Source organism: Lycorma delicatula, chromosome 1, assembly GCF_047948215.1.
Source record: "Lycorma delicatula isolate Av1 chromosome 1, ASM4794821v1, whole genome shotgun sequence".
NCBI classification, from domain to species: domain Eukaryota; kingdom Metazoa; phylum Arthropoda; class Insecta; order Hemiptera; family Fulgoridae; genus Lycorma; species Lycorma delicatula.
The window spans coordinates 153,414,957-153,432,708 of NC_134455.1; the positions used below are offsets into that span (position 1 = coordinate 153,414,957).

Genomic DNA, 17,752 nt, shown 5'->3' on the forward strand with positions numbered 1-17,752 from the left:
ATTATTATGCTGGGCATTATATATCTTGCTTGTAATTATTGTTTTATACACTAAAAGGTCCACTCTGAATTTTAAAAAAATATTGAAATTCATTGAACGATTTTTTTTAATACAATGTATTTGTTGTTTATAGCTTGTTATAGTAATTGTCCATCTTTAGTCTACTTACAATCTACAACAGATTAATAACAAACAGGACCTATAACCTATAACCCACATCTATCTATAACTGATCAGTCAATAAAGTGAGAATCATTGATTACCGGTTACAATATTTGTTCTATAAATAAATTAAAATACGGCTAATTTTAAACCACTTAAAAGTATTGTAACTTTAATAACTTATGATTTGAATGATTAGTTTACTGACAAAGTTCCTAAAACTTCAGTTTACAGCCAAATAAGACCAATAAAAAGTAAAAAGTGTTATAAGATGCTTTAACATAAAAATAAATTTATAAGTTAGGTCCCCATTATAAATAAATACCATATATAGATTAAAATGAAAACTGGTGTCATAAATTAGCAACCAATATAAAAGAGAATCAAATTTGAGAACAGATGAAATATTCTAGGCTCAACTTTTCAAAATCTGAGACAACCAAAAAGAAAAAGTAATAGAGAAAACATTATGAAAAGAAAACATATCATAAAAGAAATTTATTAAAAAAAAACTAAGAAATGATACCAGAAAACAAAACAAATTAGATATTATAATCAAGACTCCTAATTCAATGATAAACTAAGAGTAAGTAATTAAGATAATATTTGAAGTTAAAAAAAAATTAATACCTATCGATAATGCACGTAAATCGTTCAGGGCATTCTTGGTAATTTGGATCCCATAAGCAGCGATGTTCAGTCATCCTATCATCATAAATTAGACCTGTTGCTCCTCGAACTAAATCCTTGGCATCCTGAGCCTAAATAATAAAATGCTATTAATATTTACAAATGAGTCAGTTAATAAATAAAAATTAAAACATGAACCAAAATTTAATCTTATTTATAACTGATATATAAATTTTTAAACTTTACCTTAAGCATTACTTCTCTTTGGGATTAAACTTCTGATTAACTAACATGTAGCAACTCAAAATTTATTTGTTGACAAGATTTATTTTCTGTTTAAAAATATATTTAACAAAGATTTTTTGTAGTAGTTTTCCTTAATGTCGATTTGTTTCAATTCTGTTATGTAAACTTTTGTTGTTTTTTAAAAAAAACAAAGTGATTTATTTAAAACTTGTCCGTTAACAGACAATTTTGTAGGATTTCATTAAGCAAAAAGAATTTAAATGCACGAAATTGAAGTCGTCTTTAATATTTTGATAAATTTGATTTTTATTTAAAGAAAGACAAGTATTTGAAAAATATAAATATTCAGAGATATTTACTCTTAAAATAACCACTATCTCATCAAAAATGACAAAACTATAAAACAGCACAACACCTACTGAACTTTTTATCATGCAGCAGGGCATATGTACCACTTGTGAGAACTTTCTATAAAAAAACTACCTAGAATTTTAATAGTTTTCATAATTTTTACAAATAAAACTATGTTTCACTGATGAAGCAAGGTAAACTGGGCACAATTCACCCGTAGAAACCTTTTATTACTAAGAATCAAAACAAGACAATATGTTTCTACGGAAAATAATAGTACTGATTCAGAGGTTTTACATTTTGACTGCTTGAATTTGATTCATATTTTACATGATCCGATATATATTTAAAAACTGCACTATTGGGATAATTTTTCACAATGTTTCTTTACAAACAGATATTAAGTGTGAGTACTGTTGGTGACATAATAATCTGATTTTTTAAGCAAACATTCTGTTCAGAATTAGCCACAGATGCAGTCTGATGACCAGATGATATTTACTGCTATTTTCTTTCACTAATAAAACTGTACTGTTTGGGGATTTTCTGGCAAAATAAATTTCCTTAAAAATTATGTACATCATATATCCTGCATCTAATTAACCCTACATTACATTAATTTTCTATTGAAGAGACTATAGGATTTCAAAAAATGGCAAAAACACCAAATTTTTCATCACAAAAATACAATTGATTATAGACCCATTTGATAGCTAGATAAACAGAGCAGTAATCTAAAAACGTTTTAGATGGAATTAAAAAAAAAAATGTATATTGGCCACTTTTAAATGAATCACTCTGTATGTTGTGAATTTCTGTTATCATAGTTGTTAATAATTGATACAATTGGAATCTGCTTTCTAAACATTAGTTATTAATTTCAGTGTCAGTCTAAATATGAAGTATTTAAAGAATGTTCTGGATTTTAATTTTAGGTTTTATTATGCACAGAATTTCCAATGTTAAAACTTATTTATTTATTGTATAAGACTTGTTTATTTTTGTGATTCCACATGACAGAATCTAAATCTTTAATTTAAAAAATAAACTTTGCAGGAAAATTTGTGTAATAATAAAATATTTTAATGATTTTATAGTTATAGAGCAGTAATGAAAAATAACAGACAGGAAATTTAATATGCCTCGAAAAATACAATGATACAACTGTCCTTGCTTGAGGCATAAAAATATTGTAAATTCAAAAATTTAGAAAAAAAGGTACTTCTTGAAAATACATCAAAAAGTCATGTTTATTTAGCACAGTAATAAAGTACAAAAAAATTAGTATAAATTGGTTAGTAGTTAGATTATTCTGATAACCAACTGCACAATAAGAACCACTATCACTGATTTTCTTTTTCAGTCAGTTGTTATTATTGACAACTATTAATGTTAATATTACATACACAAATAACTCACTTCTTGGAAAACTCAATCTTCTAATATGAGGAAAATTAACATTACTGATTCGTTATGAAAAAAATATATTTTATTTCTTCAATGATGCCAAAACCAATGTAATATGAACTAAATAAAATATTTTAAAGTATAAGAAACTAATCATCAAATAGGGCATTCTACTTTTTTATCACAACCCTGTGAAATTCTACAAGGACCGAAAATTATCTTGTTGCTCAATGATCCGCTGTTATCAGCATGCCTGGTCATGGCAATCTATACCATAAATCTATAGCCATTAAAATATTTCAAATAATTCAGGACTTAGGTAATCAAGTAGATCTTATAAATTGACTTGACAATTAAGAATGAATAAAAGTATGTGAAAGTGTGCATTAGTTTCAATACAGAAAAGAAGGAATAATAAGTATGTTAAAACGATTTTAAACACCCAAGGAAATTTAAATATCTAGGTGCTACTATAAACAGAAAAATTAAATTTCAAAATAATAACTACTAATACATGTCATATTTAAATTGACTGTGGCTTTGAATAATTTTATGCAGACAATAATCTTAACATAAAAAAGTTCAAAATTTATAATACGTTAGTTTTTGTTATTTATGGATGTATTTGTTTAAGATAAAGATTACATATTTATTTTGAAAACTCTTATCAGATATGCAGAGCAGTAAAAGAACAAGAAGGTAAAGAATAAGAACATAGTTCATAGATTTGATAAAGCAGTTGTAGTTGAACAAGAAAGCATGGGCAGATCGTACTCTAAGAGCAACAGAGTAGTGGTACATTTCATAACATCTGAATACCATCCACAGGAAATAATTCTCCAGTAGGTTGACCTAGGCAAAAATGGGAAGACAATAGTAATGGCAACTTCTAAGAGCTACAGATTATGGCTAGGAGAAAGTGACTTAAGATTGATGTAGTTGAGGAGGCCAAAATGCTTCAAGTGTTGTTCAGCCACCATAAGTTAACTTAAAAAAATAAGCTTTTGTTTGCAAAGAAATTATGAAAGCTGATTTTAAGAACAAAATTGTTTTCATCAGATTTTGACAAAAATATGAAAATTGAAAGAAATATTGTGGAAGATTGGAAGACTTGTAGCAAAAAGGTAAAAATAACTGAACTTGAGTATTGGGAACTAGAACTGCTAATAAGAGAATAATTTAATAATATGTTCAGATAGTGTTAGAGGTTATGGTGGTCACACTTAAAATTAATACTTTCAGTCACTGACTAAGTAAAATGTTTGTAAGCTAACTATTTTGAGCCCATGAATGAAATTTATGAAAAAAGCCTGAAATCTACTTTAATATTTTATTAACCAAAATTAGGTAAACTATTCATAAAGTAAGAGTGATCTAATACAGAACTTTATTTTTCCACAGTTTTCATTGATAATTAATTTTTTGTAACTAAATGCAGAACAAAATCAAATGCTATTCACATACCAAAAGCTGTATTTTTAATGAGAAAAATGTTTCACGTTGTGTGTTTAATAAAACATCTTTCAAATTGCTTTGAAGATTTAAGCATAAATTTATCATGAAAATATTAGAATTCATTGTAAAAAGTGTTCTAAATCTACTCTGAACATTATTTTACTGAATTCCACCTTAGATTTTATGTACGTTTAATAAAAAACTTGAAAAATAACATTACATTTATATATTCCAGAGTAGAGCTTTATCTCAGACATGGTAGTATCACTAGTTTCTTTGCACTCATTTTAACATATTTATAACGATGCTTTCTTGCACATGCTCTTCTTAGAGATGGCTTTTTTCTCGTTGGGTTAACTCTAAAAATAAGATTTAAAAGTCCTTCATATTTGAGGTTGACGATATTTTAAATAAAATTAAAACTTAGTTTATTTTTATTCAGAATACAATAAGAAATAAAAAGTAATTATTTTTTCAAGTCTTTTTTAAAGCGAGATGTTTTGATCTTGATGTAAAATTAAGGATTAATAAACTGTTAATAGTTGTGTTTTAATGGGTTGACCATATCAGTTTAAAATTTATAAAAGTTCCATGAACATTGAAGTTCTTGACCTTTGTCTGAAGAAAAACTGGGCCTCATTAACGGTGAAGCTTTGTGATATGGGTAAACAGCCAAAACAAGCAGCTTTTAAAGTGGTATTATTCCCAAATTATTTTATACATAACCATATTAAGAAATTTAATTGTAAGAGGTCTTAAAATAACTTATGAGAGGGTGATAGACACAACAGACTAGAGTACAGAATAGGCCATATCAATTCTCTAACATTTTAATGTATGTATTTTAGATATATGTCATATAAACATAACAATTGTAAATGACCTGATATGAGTCACAAGTCAATTCTAAAAATGACATATCACTTTAAATATAACAAACATCCAATATCTAGCCTGCTAGGGGAAGTGGGTGTGAAGTGGTTCCCCAATGTCTTCTTCACTGAACCAAATGTACGGTTTCATATTAGTATTTCAAACCTAAAATACAGGAAATATTCTTATATTTTACATTATTCTGGGTTTATTTTTATTTAAATATGGATAGACATGCAAAAATTCTATCCTACAAAAAAAGCAGTTCATAATAATCACAAAGCCTGTACCTTAATAAAAACACAAAACAAATGCAGAGAAATGACATATAGTGTAAACAATTCTGCAGACTGTGAGCAGAGGTTTTCTAAATTTTAAGATATGTATAATCTTTTAACCTAAAATAGTTATTTTTATTTTCTTGAAATTTTGCTTGAGATTACTTTGAATATCAGACTTTGTATCATCATGCTATAACAATCCAATACTGAAAAATAAATAAGAAAAAATGAAATGTATCTTCAAATGATGATTTGAAAAGAATTCTTTTTTATTGTCAGGTAAAAAGTAAAATTTAAAAAACTTTTAAATCCTTTCCTCTGCTCAAACTATTTTTTAGAACATGAAAAGGATTCACACTCTTTGTAGTTTTTTTATGATATACTCACTATGAATGCACTTCAGTAAAATATTCTACAGAAAAAATGAAAGCAACTAAAATTTTAAGACGAAAGGATTGGTTTCCTTCATTCTGCAAAAGTTCCTTTTTTAATCGCTGAAGATGCATTTTAATAAAATTTATTTATTTTATTTTTAATTAAGGTTATAAAGAATTTAATTCACTTAGTAAACAGAAAATAAATGATTTAAAGTTATTTAAGAGTAACTAAAAAAAAAGAATACAATCATATATTTTGAAAATATTCTTATGTTGTTTTTAATAGATATAATTAACCAGCTATCGTAGTTCACTAAAATTATCTATCTATTGTCATTAATGTTTAAAGAAGTCAATATATCTAATAAAATACATGAATAATTTGCATACAATCGCAAAGCATATAATCTCAGTAAAAATTATTTGTATGTCACCCAAAACAGTGTTTTTCTGAAAGCACTTATGTCCAACCCAGTGGTCTAATTATAACGTAACTTTGTCAATGTAATTTTATATACCTTGTAAAATATTATGCACAAATAAAATTTTTCATAAATAAAAGGCAACAGAGTAAGTCTACCAAAAATTTTATATATATAAAAATGTTAAATCTAACTCACCCCAATGTTTTGAGAAAAAAAATGTTCATATACAATTACAAATACACAAAATATAGTACTTGGAATTTACATATAATCATTAGATCACCTTTATTTCGAACTACTTAAAGAATCAAAAATGCAGGTTAGATTGACTGTACTAAAGATTTTTTGAATAGTTCAGAAAAGTTTATGTTGACAGAACCAATCTCTGTTATAACTGCAGTGGCGCTGGACACCGTATCCGGGAATGCAGAGAGGCATCCAGATGTCTTGATTGCCGTAGCCTAAACCACCGCACCGGGGGCACTGAATGCGGAATGAAGCGCGATGCCTAGAGTCTTACTAATCAATAACCATCGAAGCCTCCTATCCCATGACTTGGTGGAGGAGACAGCTAATACTGGAGAGTACAACTTTGTTGTTGCCACCACTGAGCCTAACGTATACTCTGCGGCTGGGTCTCGATAGGTGCCAGATACCGCCGGGGATGTGGCTATCAAGAAAATTACTGGAAACTGGGACTATAGCTTATATTTGAGGACTGAAGGAGTCGTTGCGATAGAACTCTGTAACTATATATTGTTTGGGGTCTATATAAGCCCGAATGTGACGCTTGCGGAGTACGAAGCCAGACTGCTCGGACTGCAGAGGATGGTCATGAACGCCCCAAAGAGGACAATTGTTGTGGGTGACTTCAACTGCAATACCGTAGCGGCTGGGACTGGTTCCTCAAACAACAGAGGACTAGCGCTAGAAGAACTACTAGGAACTACTGGGCTTGTGTGCATCAATGATGGGTCACCCAATTTTTACGCCCGCGGGCATTCGTGTATCCTGGATCTGGTATTGATCGACAGTAGATCTCCACCAGACATGGTGAGCATGCAGGTTTTGCAGGTCGAGACTGCAAGTGATCATTTGGCAGTTTCTGTTGAAATCCTTGATACTGAGACTCATATTAGAAATCAACATCTATGCTTTAGACTTTCGAGACCATTGTTCGCAAAGTTGCTGCAAAAATAACGTATGGCAGACCGGTCACGCCAGATACATTACAACAGATCATGATTAATGAGCTGGCCAGGCTCCCCGAAAGAGCTACCAGACATCACCCTGTCTATAGGTGGTCTTCCGATACTGCGGATCAACGCAGGGTTCTGCAATCCATGAAGAGGCGCGTGCAAAGACTTAGAACGAGAACATACGGAGCTGATCGAGACCTGAACACGGCGATTACACAATACCGAGCAGCAAGAAAACAGTTAAACTTCATGATTAAGCATGCAAAAAGGCAGAAGTGGAGGGAGCTATGCAGTGAACTAGATGCTGACCCCTGGGGACAGGCGTACCAGGTAGTCATGAAGAGACTGGGAAGACGGTTGCCCGTCCTTAATAAGATAGAAGCTACACGACACATGGAAGTGCTTTTCCCGCGGGTTGATACGGGCATCACGGAGCTAATACCTGGTGAACGTGGCAGGTTCACCCAGGATGAAGTGGCGACTGCGGTTAAAATACAAAAAAATAGAAAGAGTCCAGGATCCGATGGTGTGCCAGCTGCAGTCATAAAGGGTCTGATGTCCGTCATCCCGTGGGAGATGACAGATATTGCGAGTTATGGGGTCCAGCATTGCTTTTTTCCTGCTTGCTGGAAAACGTCAAGAACTGGTTTCTTGCCCAAACAACAATCAGTTCCAGGGACTCTCGAATATCGCCCTATAAGTATCATTAATAATATGGGAAAAGTCGTGGAGAGGCTCATCGCTAATAGACTAATTGAGGAGCTGGAAAACAACAACCTCCTCCATGAGAATCAGTTTGGCTTTAGGCGGAGGCGGTCAACTATTAACGCCATCAACAAAGTCGTTTCATGGGCTGCTGCGGTGAAGGCTGGGACTTGGAGAACCAGGCGTGTCCCACTAATGATACTCCTGGATATAAGGAACGCTTTCGGTTTGGTACCTTGGCCAGCTAAATTGAAGGCATTTCAAGGAATGAATATAAGCGGGTACATAGTGACGAAAGTAGCCAGCTATCTATCCGAAGACGGACTGAAATTAATACGGTGGATGGTGTGGTAAGTCATCAGATCTTCGGTGGAGTCCCGTAGGGATCTGTACTCGGACCCCTACTTTGGAACATCTTCTATGATGAAATTTTCCGACTTCAATTCCCGCCGGGGGTGAATGTCGTAGGATACGCGGACGACATCTCGCTGCTAGTGGAGGCCAGTACCTTAGATGAAGTGGAGGACAAGGGGAATATTACCTTAGAATTAGTGAATGAAAGGCTCGTCAACAACAGTTTGGAGGTCTCTCCTTCCAAATGCAAGGGTATCCTCTTCACTGGTAGGAGGATACTCAGAAGATTAAATCTGCGCCTGAGAGGAGAGGATATTGTCGAGGTGGAAAGTGCTAAATATCTAGGGGTGTTACTGGATAAACACCTCAAATACTCCAGTCATGTGGCCATGATCTGCGGCAGAGTGGAAACAACAATCCGTGCCATGCGAGGTCTCTTTGCGGGACAAGGAATTCCACGTCCGTCGAAGAGGCGACTTATCACCTCGGTGATAACGTCGTCTCTGTTGTACGCCGCCCCGGTATGGGACGATGCGGTTAATGTCCAGCGCAATAGAAGAAAATTAACTAGCACTCATAGGAAGTCGCTTCTGGGCGTAGTTTCGGGGTACCGAACCTTATCGTATGAAGCACTGTGCGTGCTTTCTTCGGTGTCCCCGATAGAATTGCAGATTAAAGGACGAAAACTAAGGGCGTCCGGTGTAGCCAAAGATGAGGCCAATTCTATTATACTACAACAATGGAAGGTGGCATGGGCGGGTTCAGCAGTGGCCGCATGGACAAGAAGAATTATCCCAAACCTGGATGCTTGGCTAGATCGCTCTCATGGCGAATTAGATTATCACACAACGCAACTCATGTTGGGACATGGTGCGGTTGAACAATACCTGCATAGATTTGGCAGGAGAGTGTCACCAATCTGTTGCTACTGCGATGCGGTTGACGATGCCGAATACACTATTTTTGTGTGCAGACGATGGGAGGAACATCGTATAAATGCAGGACTGATGCATACCCGACCGGAGAAGCTCTCGGAGTGGCTCTTGGCTATGTCCGGAAACTGGCATAATTTTGTAATATTTGCACGAGCAGTTCTCAGAAGAAAAGAAGATGAGGCAAGACGACTGGGATACTGAGGGTTGTAGTTTATAGCAGGGCTGGGCGGACAGCCCCGTTCCTGAGGGCTCACATGCCCTGGTCTGTGGGTTCCCGTGATGGAGCGGGAACTCCTGGGGTCCGTTAGGTGTGAATGAATGAAAAGACCGAGACCCGGCCGGCGGTGTGGGTTCCCGGATACGCTTTGGCAACTTCGGCTCCTGCGCCGTCCGTTTGAGGCTGGCAAAAGGAAAGACCGAGACAAAAGGAAAGACCGAGACCCGGTCTCCGGCGGGGGGGGGGCTGGGAACGGCATAGCCGGGCTTGGTTCTTCCGTTGGAGATTAGAGGCAGGCAATTAAAAGATCCGGAAAGGACACGTCCCCGAGTCGAGTATACTTAATTGGATGTCCGGCTCGGGGATGTAGGGGAAAAAAGGTACTGCAACTAATAGGGGAACATATATCTACCGCTACCCTTGCGTTCGTTGCGGTGCCCTTGAATTCAATGAACAATGATTCCGTGCAGCAGCGCATATTTTATGTGGACAGTTCGCGTTAGGCAAGTCGAGAGTTCGGCCAGTCAGACGGTTATGATCGCCAACATGAGGCTGCCATCTTCATGAAAAATGATCGATCAATGAATACGTCAGTGGCGCGAGACTAAATTCGTACAGGAAAAAGTCTGTAATGTCGAAACATCTCTCGATGAATACCCTACGCGCATTCTACGAGCGAATTCTCTCTCGCTTGGTGCCCTTCCACTCACCGAACTTTACTGCAGTAACTTTTTTTTTACGGATGATAATTGAAAACTTAGTTTTCACTCACACCGTCCTTATAATTAAATGGAATTCTAAAGGAGAATATCACGCAGGACATTACGTCGCGTCATGGTAAATGTATCTGGGAGATAGTAGCCACGCCTTGATTGTCGTGAAGTACATCTCTAAAACATACCTGTTTTATCCAAAAAGTGACTTACTGAGTACATTAAATCCCGCACCGGCCTTGCTACTGCCTAGAAGTCCGAGATTTTCTTGATACTCGATTCCCACGTCGGTGGGTTGGTCATGAAGGTCCAATTGCATGGACATCTCGCTCTCCAGATATGACCCCGCTAGATTTTTTCTTGGGGGGTTTCATTAAAGATCGGGTTTATGTACAACCTTTGGCTGCTGATCTTGTTGAGCTAAGATTTCGAATTAACACTGCAGAGGTAACTCCCGACTTGCTTGCTACAGTCTAGAATGAAATCGTCTTCAGGTGGGATGTATGCCTAATTACAAATGGAAGCCATATCGAACCAAAGTGAATATTGGGTGGCAAACTAGATGTATTTTTCTATGAAATGACATCAACCGTATCTGTAACTTACTCACTAAATTTGTATATGCTTTAAAAGATGTGAAGTCCTTTTTGAATCACCCGGCAAATATTTGTAAATCTTCAATTGTGATAGACGTATCCATACTCTAAGAACAATTCGATCTAATAAAAGTGAAAAACATTGTAAAACTTAGAAAAGAAAAACCTAGTAAGAAATTGCTAAATAATAATATTAGTGGAAACTAAATACAAAGTGATAATTTAAAAAGTTACCACATTTATTATTCAGCAGCTACTATCAGTCCCATCATATTTCTGTTTGCAGTAATGTGTGCCAATCTCGGGGAAACCCACCACAAAAGAAATCCTCTTTCAAAAAGAAGTTCGTTTATGTTTAACATAAATCAAAATGATTATACGTATCAAATGGTAGTTGAATTGTATAAAAATTTAAAACAAATAATAAAAATTTTTTATAATAAATATTCTTTATATATCAGATTGCAAACAATTATATCTCCACATTTGTATAAAGAAATTTACAGTTCTAACCAGATAATACGTATCTCAGAAGATTTATATAAAGAATGTCTAAATAACAAAACAATAAGTGTATCTAAAAGACAGTTATGAATTATGACATCTTTATATTTGAACGTTTTATTAGTTTTAGATCTCGAAAGTGTAATGTATATTAAACACCAAATGAAAAACAGTGCGGAGCCTGTTGTAATAAAGCACTTATTGACTGGAATTTGTAAGAAAATTTCTAAAATTGCTTTTTCTGAAATATATCGAAAAAATATATTTTTATTTCCATCATGGAGATAAATTTATCATTAATAATTATTCTATTAAAGGTAAAGGTAATTATTCTATTACGAGCCTCTACTAGACAAAATTTTACATATATATTGTAATATAAAATATAAAAATTACACGCAATATATTGAATGATAGTACAAACCCCAGTGATATTTCATTATTTCCAAAGATAGCAATCAATATAGAAACCAATTAGATGTTTATTCGTCAAAATATCAATTATCTTTTCATGTAAAACAAAATAATGATTTTAAATTGGTCGTATATAAAAATCAAAATGATAACAGTATCATTATTTTCGATTTATTAGCGTTAAATCAAATTCCTTTACATGAATATTCTTGGAATGAAAGACTTCAAGTATATCACAGATATCGTAAACGTTTGTCTTCCGTACGACAGTATTACAGTAAAACCTATAACATTTTTAGATGTGCAATTTAATAGTTTTTATAAAAATAATAAATACAAATCAGTAGATACAGATAGATTTAATTATAGAAATATAATCTCTAAAAAACAAAAAAAAATTGAAACAAAAGACACTAAAAATCAAATTATGTTACTATTAACTTGTAATGAAAAAACAAATTTTGCGAAGAAGTTATAACATTATCAGTACCGAATAGTTTATTGTTTTACAGATTCTAATTGATATTAATTAGACTGTACTAAAACATTTTAGCATCGATCCACTGTAACCAATAATGTATTTGAATAAAAATAAATTTTATATATATTTAATGATCTTACACAATCAGATTTGAATGAAATTAATCAATCTAAAAATCTTTATATTCGTATATAAAGGTACTGATGTTCCATACTTAGATAATGTATTAAATGTAGATTTATAACATTATCACATAATTGAATTGCGACTGAAAAAAATAAAATAAGATCTAGTTGAAATAACAAAAGTTTAATTTTTTCCACAATGACTTTTTAAAAAAGTTTTGTTAGACACTTTTTTTGCTTACTTGGTACGAGTACTTACAACCAACATGAAAACTCATATAATTTAAATAAGGTGAACAACTGTAATGATCATATGGTATTGCTGTTAACATTTATTACACGTAAAAGATAACATACAACTTACGTAATACAATTTTCACTGTACTTGTCATGTAGCTGGCGTAGCCGAACGGATGTAAGGCGACAAACAACCGCATCCCGTAGTCAACTGGTTCGAAATCCAACCAGTTGTTTTTTTTTTATTCTTTAATGTATGCGAAATGCATATAAGTAATAATTTCTTATAAACATGCGTACCGGTAATAATTTTAGTTGTTTCGTCTTTATTATCACCTTTAACCTCATAAAAAGCCCAGGCTGTGATTCCAGCTTCGGCTTTATTACTGTAAAATTCAATTAATTCTTTTTATTCTTTTGTTTATTATAATACCATGCTTTAAACGCTTTCCCAGCATTTTGACATAATTTTGTAGTGTTAAAAAACTCATATTTGCAATGATAATTAGCTTAAAAACGGTGAAAATACCGTATGAACATTTGTATATACCACATGAATACCATGTGTTATTTGTTCGTAACATACATCGATTAATATACTATTGCGCATGCGTACAAGAACTAATTTACTTACATTAAGTAGAAATAAAAAATTATTGCTATGTAGTATCTATTTAAACCAATATATATATATATATATATATAAACAACTAATTATGAATAATTAACAGCTGCTATAGGGAATACCCTGACCTCATAGAGTCAGGGTATAAACTATAGTATGTTAATAATATAAAATACATTTATAACAAACTATGAATTGTGATAGAAGCTGTTTGATCGATAAATTTACTGTATTTTGCGACTTTATATGAAAATATTTTAGTCTCGCAAATCTGAAGGAACATATACAGAGCGTTTCATAATGTTCTTCGGAGTTTCGAAAATTCATTAACAAAAAACTATTTCACTCATAAGAATAAAACAAGTACTATACGAAAGAGTACTTCAAATAGTTCTTTCCACATATACTAGGCAGTTAGTAAAGTAAACCATTTGCTCGCTAGGCGTCGACAGTAGAGAAAATGGCTGCCACGGGAAGCGCGAGCTTTTGTGTGTTAGAATTTCACTTGTCAACGTCAGTAATTTCTGTGCAACGTGCGTTTCGGTTGAAATTTCATAAGGAGCCACCAAGTGACAATTCAATTCGCGCATGGTATAAACAATTCAGTGAGACCGGTTGCTTGTGCAAGCGAAAATCAACTGGTCGTCCATCAACCTCAGAAGTCAATGTCAAACGTGTGCGTGCAAGTTTCATTCGCAGCCCGTCAAAATCGACTGCGGTTGCAGGCACAGAATTAGGAATTCCGAAAACAGTGTGGAGAGTTCTCCGTAAACGTTTATTATGCAAAGCCGTACCATCTTCAATTAATCCAGCGTTTTTCTGATGGAGATAAAACACGTAGGCTCGATTTCTGTTTACAGTTACAGGAAAAGACGTTGTTAAATGAAGGTTTTCTAAACAAGATAATTTTCAGCAATGAAGTTACTTTCTATATTAGCGGCAAAGTAAACCGTCATAACGTGCTTGTTTGGGAAACTGAAAACCCACACGCTTATGTGGAACACATTCGCGATTCTCCAAAAGTAAATGTTTTTTGTGCGATCTCTTGTGAGGCAGTCTATGGGCCGTTCTTTTTTATGGAAACGACAGTAACCGGCATGATATACCTGGATATGTTACAATTATGGCTTATGCCTCAGCTACTCAACGACTTCATTTTCCAGCAAGATGGTTGTCCTGCCCATTTTCATAAAGAGGTTCGACAGTACCTTAACACAACATTACCTCGGCGCTGGATAGGACGTGCGTCTGAAGAAAACCAACACATGCTGTGGCCACCAAGATCACCAGACCTCACGCCATGTGATTTCTTTCTCTGGGGATACATGAAAGATATGGTGTTTATCCTACCAATGCCGCACGATATCGCTGAGCTAAAGGATCGCATAATCAATGCAATCAACTCTATCGAAAATTACATGTTAGAAAGAGTTTGGCAAGAGCTACACTTTCGTGTTGATGTGTGCCGTGTCACCAAAGAAGCACATACTGAACATTTATAGATTTTAACAAAAATTGTTAACGTGCAACTGTGTCCCTGCATCACCTGGTACAACTTTCATTTAGGTAAGTGAAATACTTTTTTGTACTGAATTTTTGTAACTCCTAAGAACATTATGAAACGCCCTGTACAATAAAACAATCATTGAAAAATGATGTTACACCCGTTTCGCAGAAAGTGATGATGACCGACTGATGCAGAATCTCATCATAGTTTTTCTTAAATTCACAGGATGAAGGAGTAGATTGAAAAACTGATAGTGAAAACTGGGTTTGAGGTGAATTGACATATACGAATTTCGCTCGTGCTAGTATCTCTAGAACGGTGGCCGCTAGACTTATGGGACTAGGGCCTATCATTCCGGGTGATCGCAAAAAGCCTTTCAAAATCGTGTTAAAAATGGCATAGGACGCACCGTTTTCAAGATAAGCCCTTTTTTTATTTAATGAAAGATATGTGTGAAAAATCCCGTTTCTTATGTAAAATATAAATAAAATAACATCAGCCTTCAATCATTAGCTATCACAACTTTAAAAAATTAAAAAATCACAACACCCGCTTTAGCTGAAAGTAATGATGCCTGATTGATGCAGAACATCAGAATAAATTTACAGCGTTAACTGACTAGCTGGTAGATTATAAAAACCAACAATGATTTTGAAGTTTGAACCGTAAATAATGATCATTGTATACATTAAATAATAATCAATGATATAACATTCATATCGCTGAAAGTAATGATGACCTACATCATCATCATAAATTTAAAATTAATCGTGCAGTTTGCAGTTAAAACATACGTTTTACTATGAATTTTTCAGTAAATTAACTGATTCAACGTGTAAAATTAATGTGAACACACATTCATCATTGAAAGTAGCCGTTCTTTTTTTTATCCATGTGTTTGCAATTAAATGTCACGATGAAAGAGTGGATTCAGTGAGAATACAATAGTAAAACACTGCTTATTTTTTTTTAATGAGAAGTCATTATTTAACGTATCGAAAAACCCGTGAAAAAATACGTCCACATGTAGCATCATTCTGACCTTTGACTCCTTGACAATATTTACTGGTTCTTTGTTGTAATTTTTGGGGTCATCTCAAACCCGTGTTTTACTATTTACTATTTGTATTTTGCAGTGAATGCACTCTTTCAGATTGAAAATTTAACTAAAATAGGAAGTAATTGTGGAGGGGTGGTCTCCCTTGAATGTTCCAGCTTTCTGATTATGGGGTCAAAGGTCAAATTGATGCCGTATTTTGACATATCATACTACTCACTACATTAAAATTGAATAAATTTTTCCGTGTAAAATTCAACAGCATCAAGAACTGGATGAGGATGATGCTGACAGAAGGATTGAATTCTGTGAAAAAATGACTGAATTAATAAATGCCAATCCGGTATTTACGAAAAATATTTTTTTTCTGATCAATTCACCTTCTTTCTAAACGGCTTTGTTAATAAACATAACTGCTGATACTGGAGTGATGTAAACACTCATGTTTTCAATGTTGAAAACACGTAGCATCCTGAAAAAATAAATGTGTGGGCCGGGATTTACGGTGATAACATAATCGGTCCAGTATTTATCGATGGGAATTTGACAGGTGGAAAGAATTTGGAGTTGCTGGATGAAGTTATTCACCCACTAATAGTCCATGCCTTAGAAAATCAGTTAGATGACAATGAAAATATTAGTTAACGAAGACATGCTTCACTTTCAGCAAGATGGAGCACCTGCTGATTGTACTTCCAGTTCGACGATGATTGGACCGAATGTTTCCTGGCCACTGGATAGGTAGAAGAGGAACAGTTGAGCGGCCGGCAAGATCTGCTGATCTTACACCGCTGAACTTTTTTTGTGAGGTCATTTAAAATCAATAATTTATAAAGAAATTCGTGCTACGTACAAGAGCTGAATAATAAAATTGTAAGAGCATGTAGGGATGTAACTAAAGAAATTTTAATAAAAGTAAGATGAACAAAGAGTTTATTATTGTTTACAGAAAATGGAAATCACTTTGAACAAATGATTTGAAAACTGATACTTTATTTTATAGAGTAAAAAAATGTTTCATTTATTTTTTTATTTATTTATTTATTTTTTGAGGTTTTTAGGGGCATCGACTACTTTGGTCATTAGCCCCATCAAACTTAAAAATAAAAATAAAAAAGGGTTCAATATTTCACATTTTCATGTGTCAAAAAAAATGATCAAAATTTTACTTTTCTTCTAACTTCTGATCCAATAAAATTACTTTCTAGGCTTTCCTATCGGCCATCCTTTTTTACGTTTCTCCATTCTTCTGACGGCCTCAACCTCTGATGACAGCGTATCTGAGGCCTCAGACATGGCATAGTCTTCCTCTATTTCGGATGCCAGTGACGTTCTTCGGCTGACGTCAGTTGATGAAACTTTCGCCGGTGCTGTTAGCATCTTTGCTAAAGAGTCTAAATTAATGTGCGATGATGTCTCCGCGGCGGATGAGCCGGATTCTATCTCTACTCAGTACTGGGTCCAGCTGAAATAGATGCTCTCACCGAAGCTGATCTTTGCGCTTTTGGAGGCTCTATTGGTACAGGTTTTATTTCATCTGCGCCTGGTGCTTTTCCTATAATAACTTGCACCTCCATTTCCGCAGATTCAGGTTTTCTTGTCACAATTTCTTTAGATTTGTGACTACACGACGGAGCGATCTGTTTCTCTTTGTCAGATAAATCAAGATTTTTAATTCTTACACAAGTTGGTGACTTTACAATCGCAGATTTAGCTGGTTTTTTAAACGGCGCTGGTGTGTCTCTCATGTCAACGGCGTCAGTCCGGGGATGAGCCTTCTCATCTTTACTTTATTTCTCTGATGAGTCGACACAATCTTTGAATCAATGATTCTTTCAATCATCGTCGCAAGACTTGGTGCCATCGTGTTAAGCAA

At 34.1% G+C, this 17,752-nt stretch overlaps 1 protein-coding gene across 3 annotated transcripts in view; it reads right to left on the bottom strand.

Annotated features, from left to right (window-relative positions):
- HDAC6 (histone deacetylase 6) overlaps positions 1-17,752 on the bottom strand; it is a 173,811-nt gene that overhangs the window by 112,215 nt on the left and 43,844 nt on the right. For all 3 annotated transcript variants that reach the window (XM_075365359.1, XM_075365351.1, XM_075365368.1), the window contains exon 4: positions 793-923. In XM_075365359.1, coding sequence (XP_075221474.1) covers positions 793-923 — 131 coding nt within the window. The remainder of the gene's footprint in view (positions 1-792; positions 924-17,752) is intronic.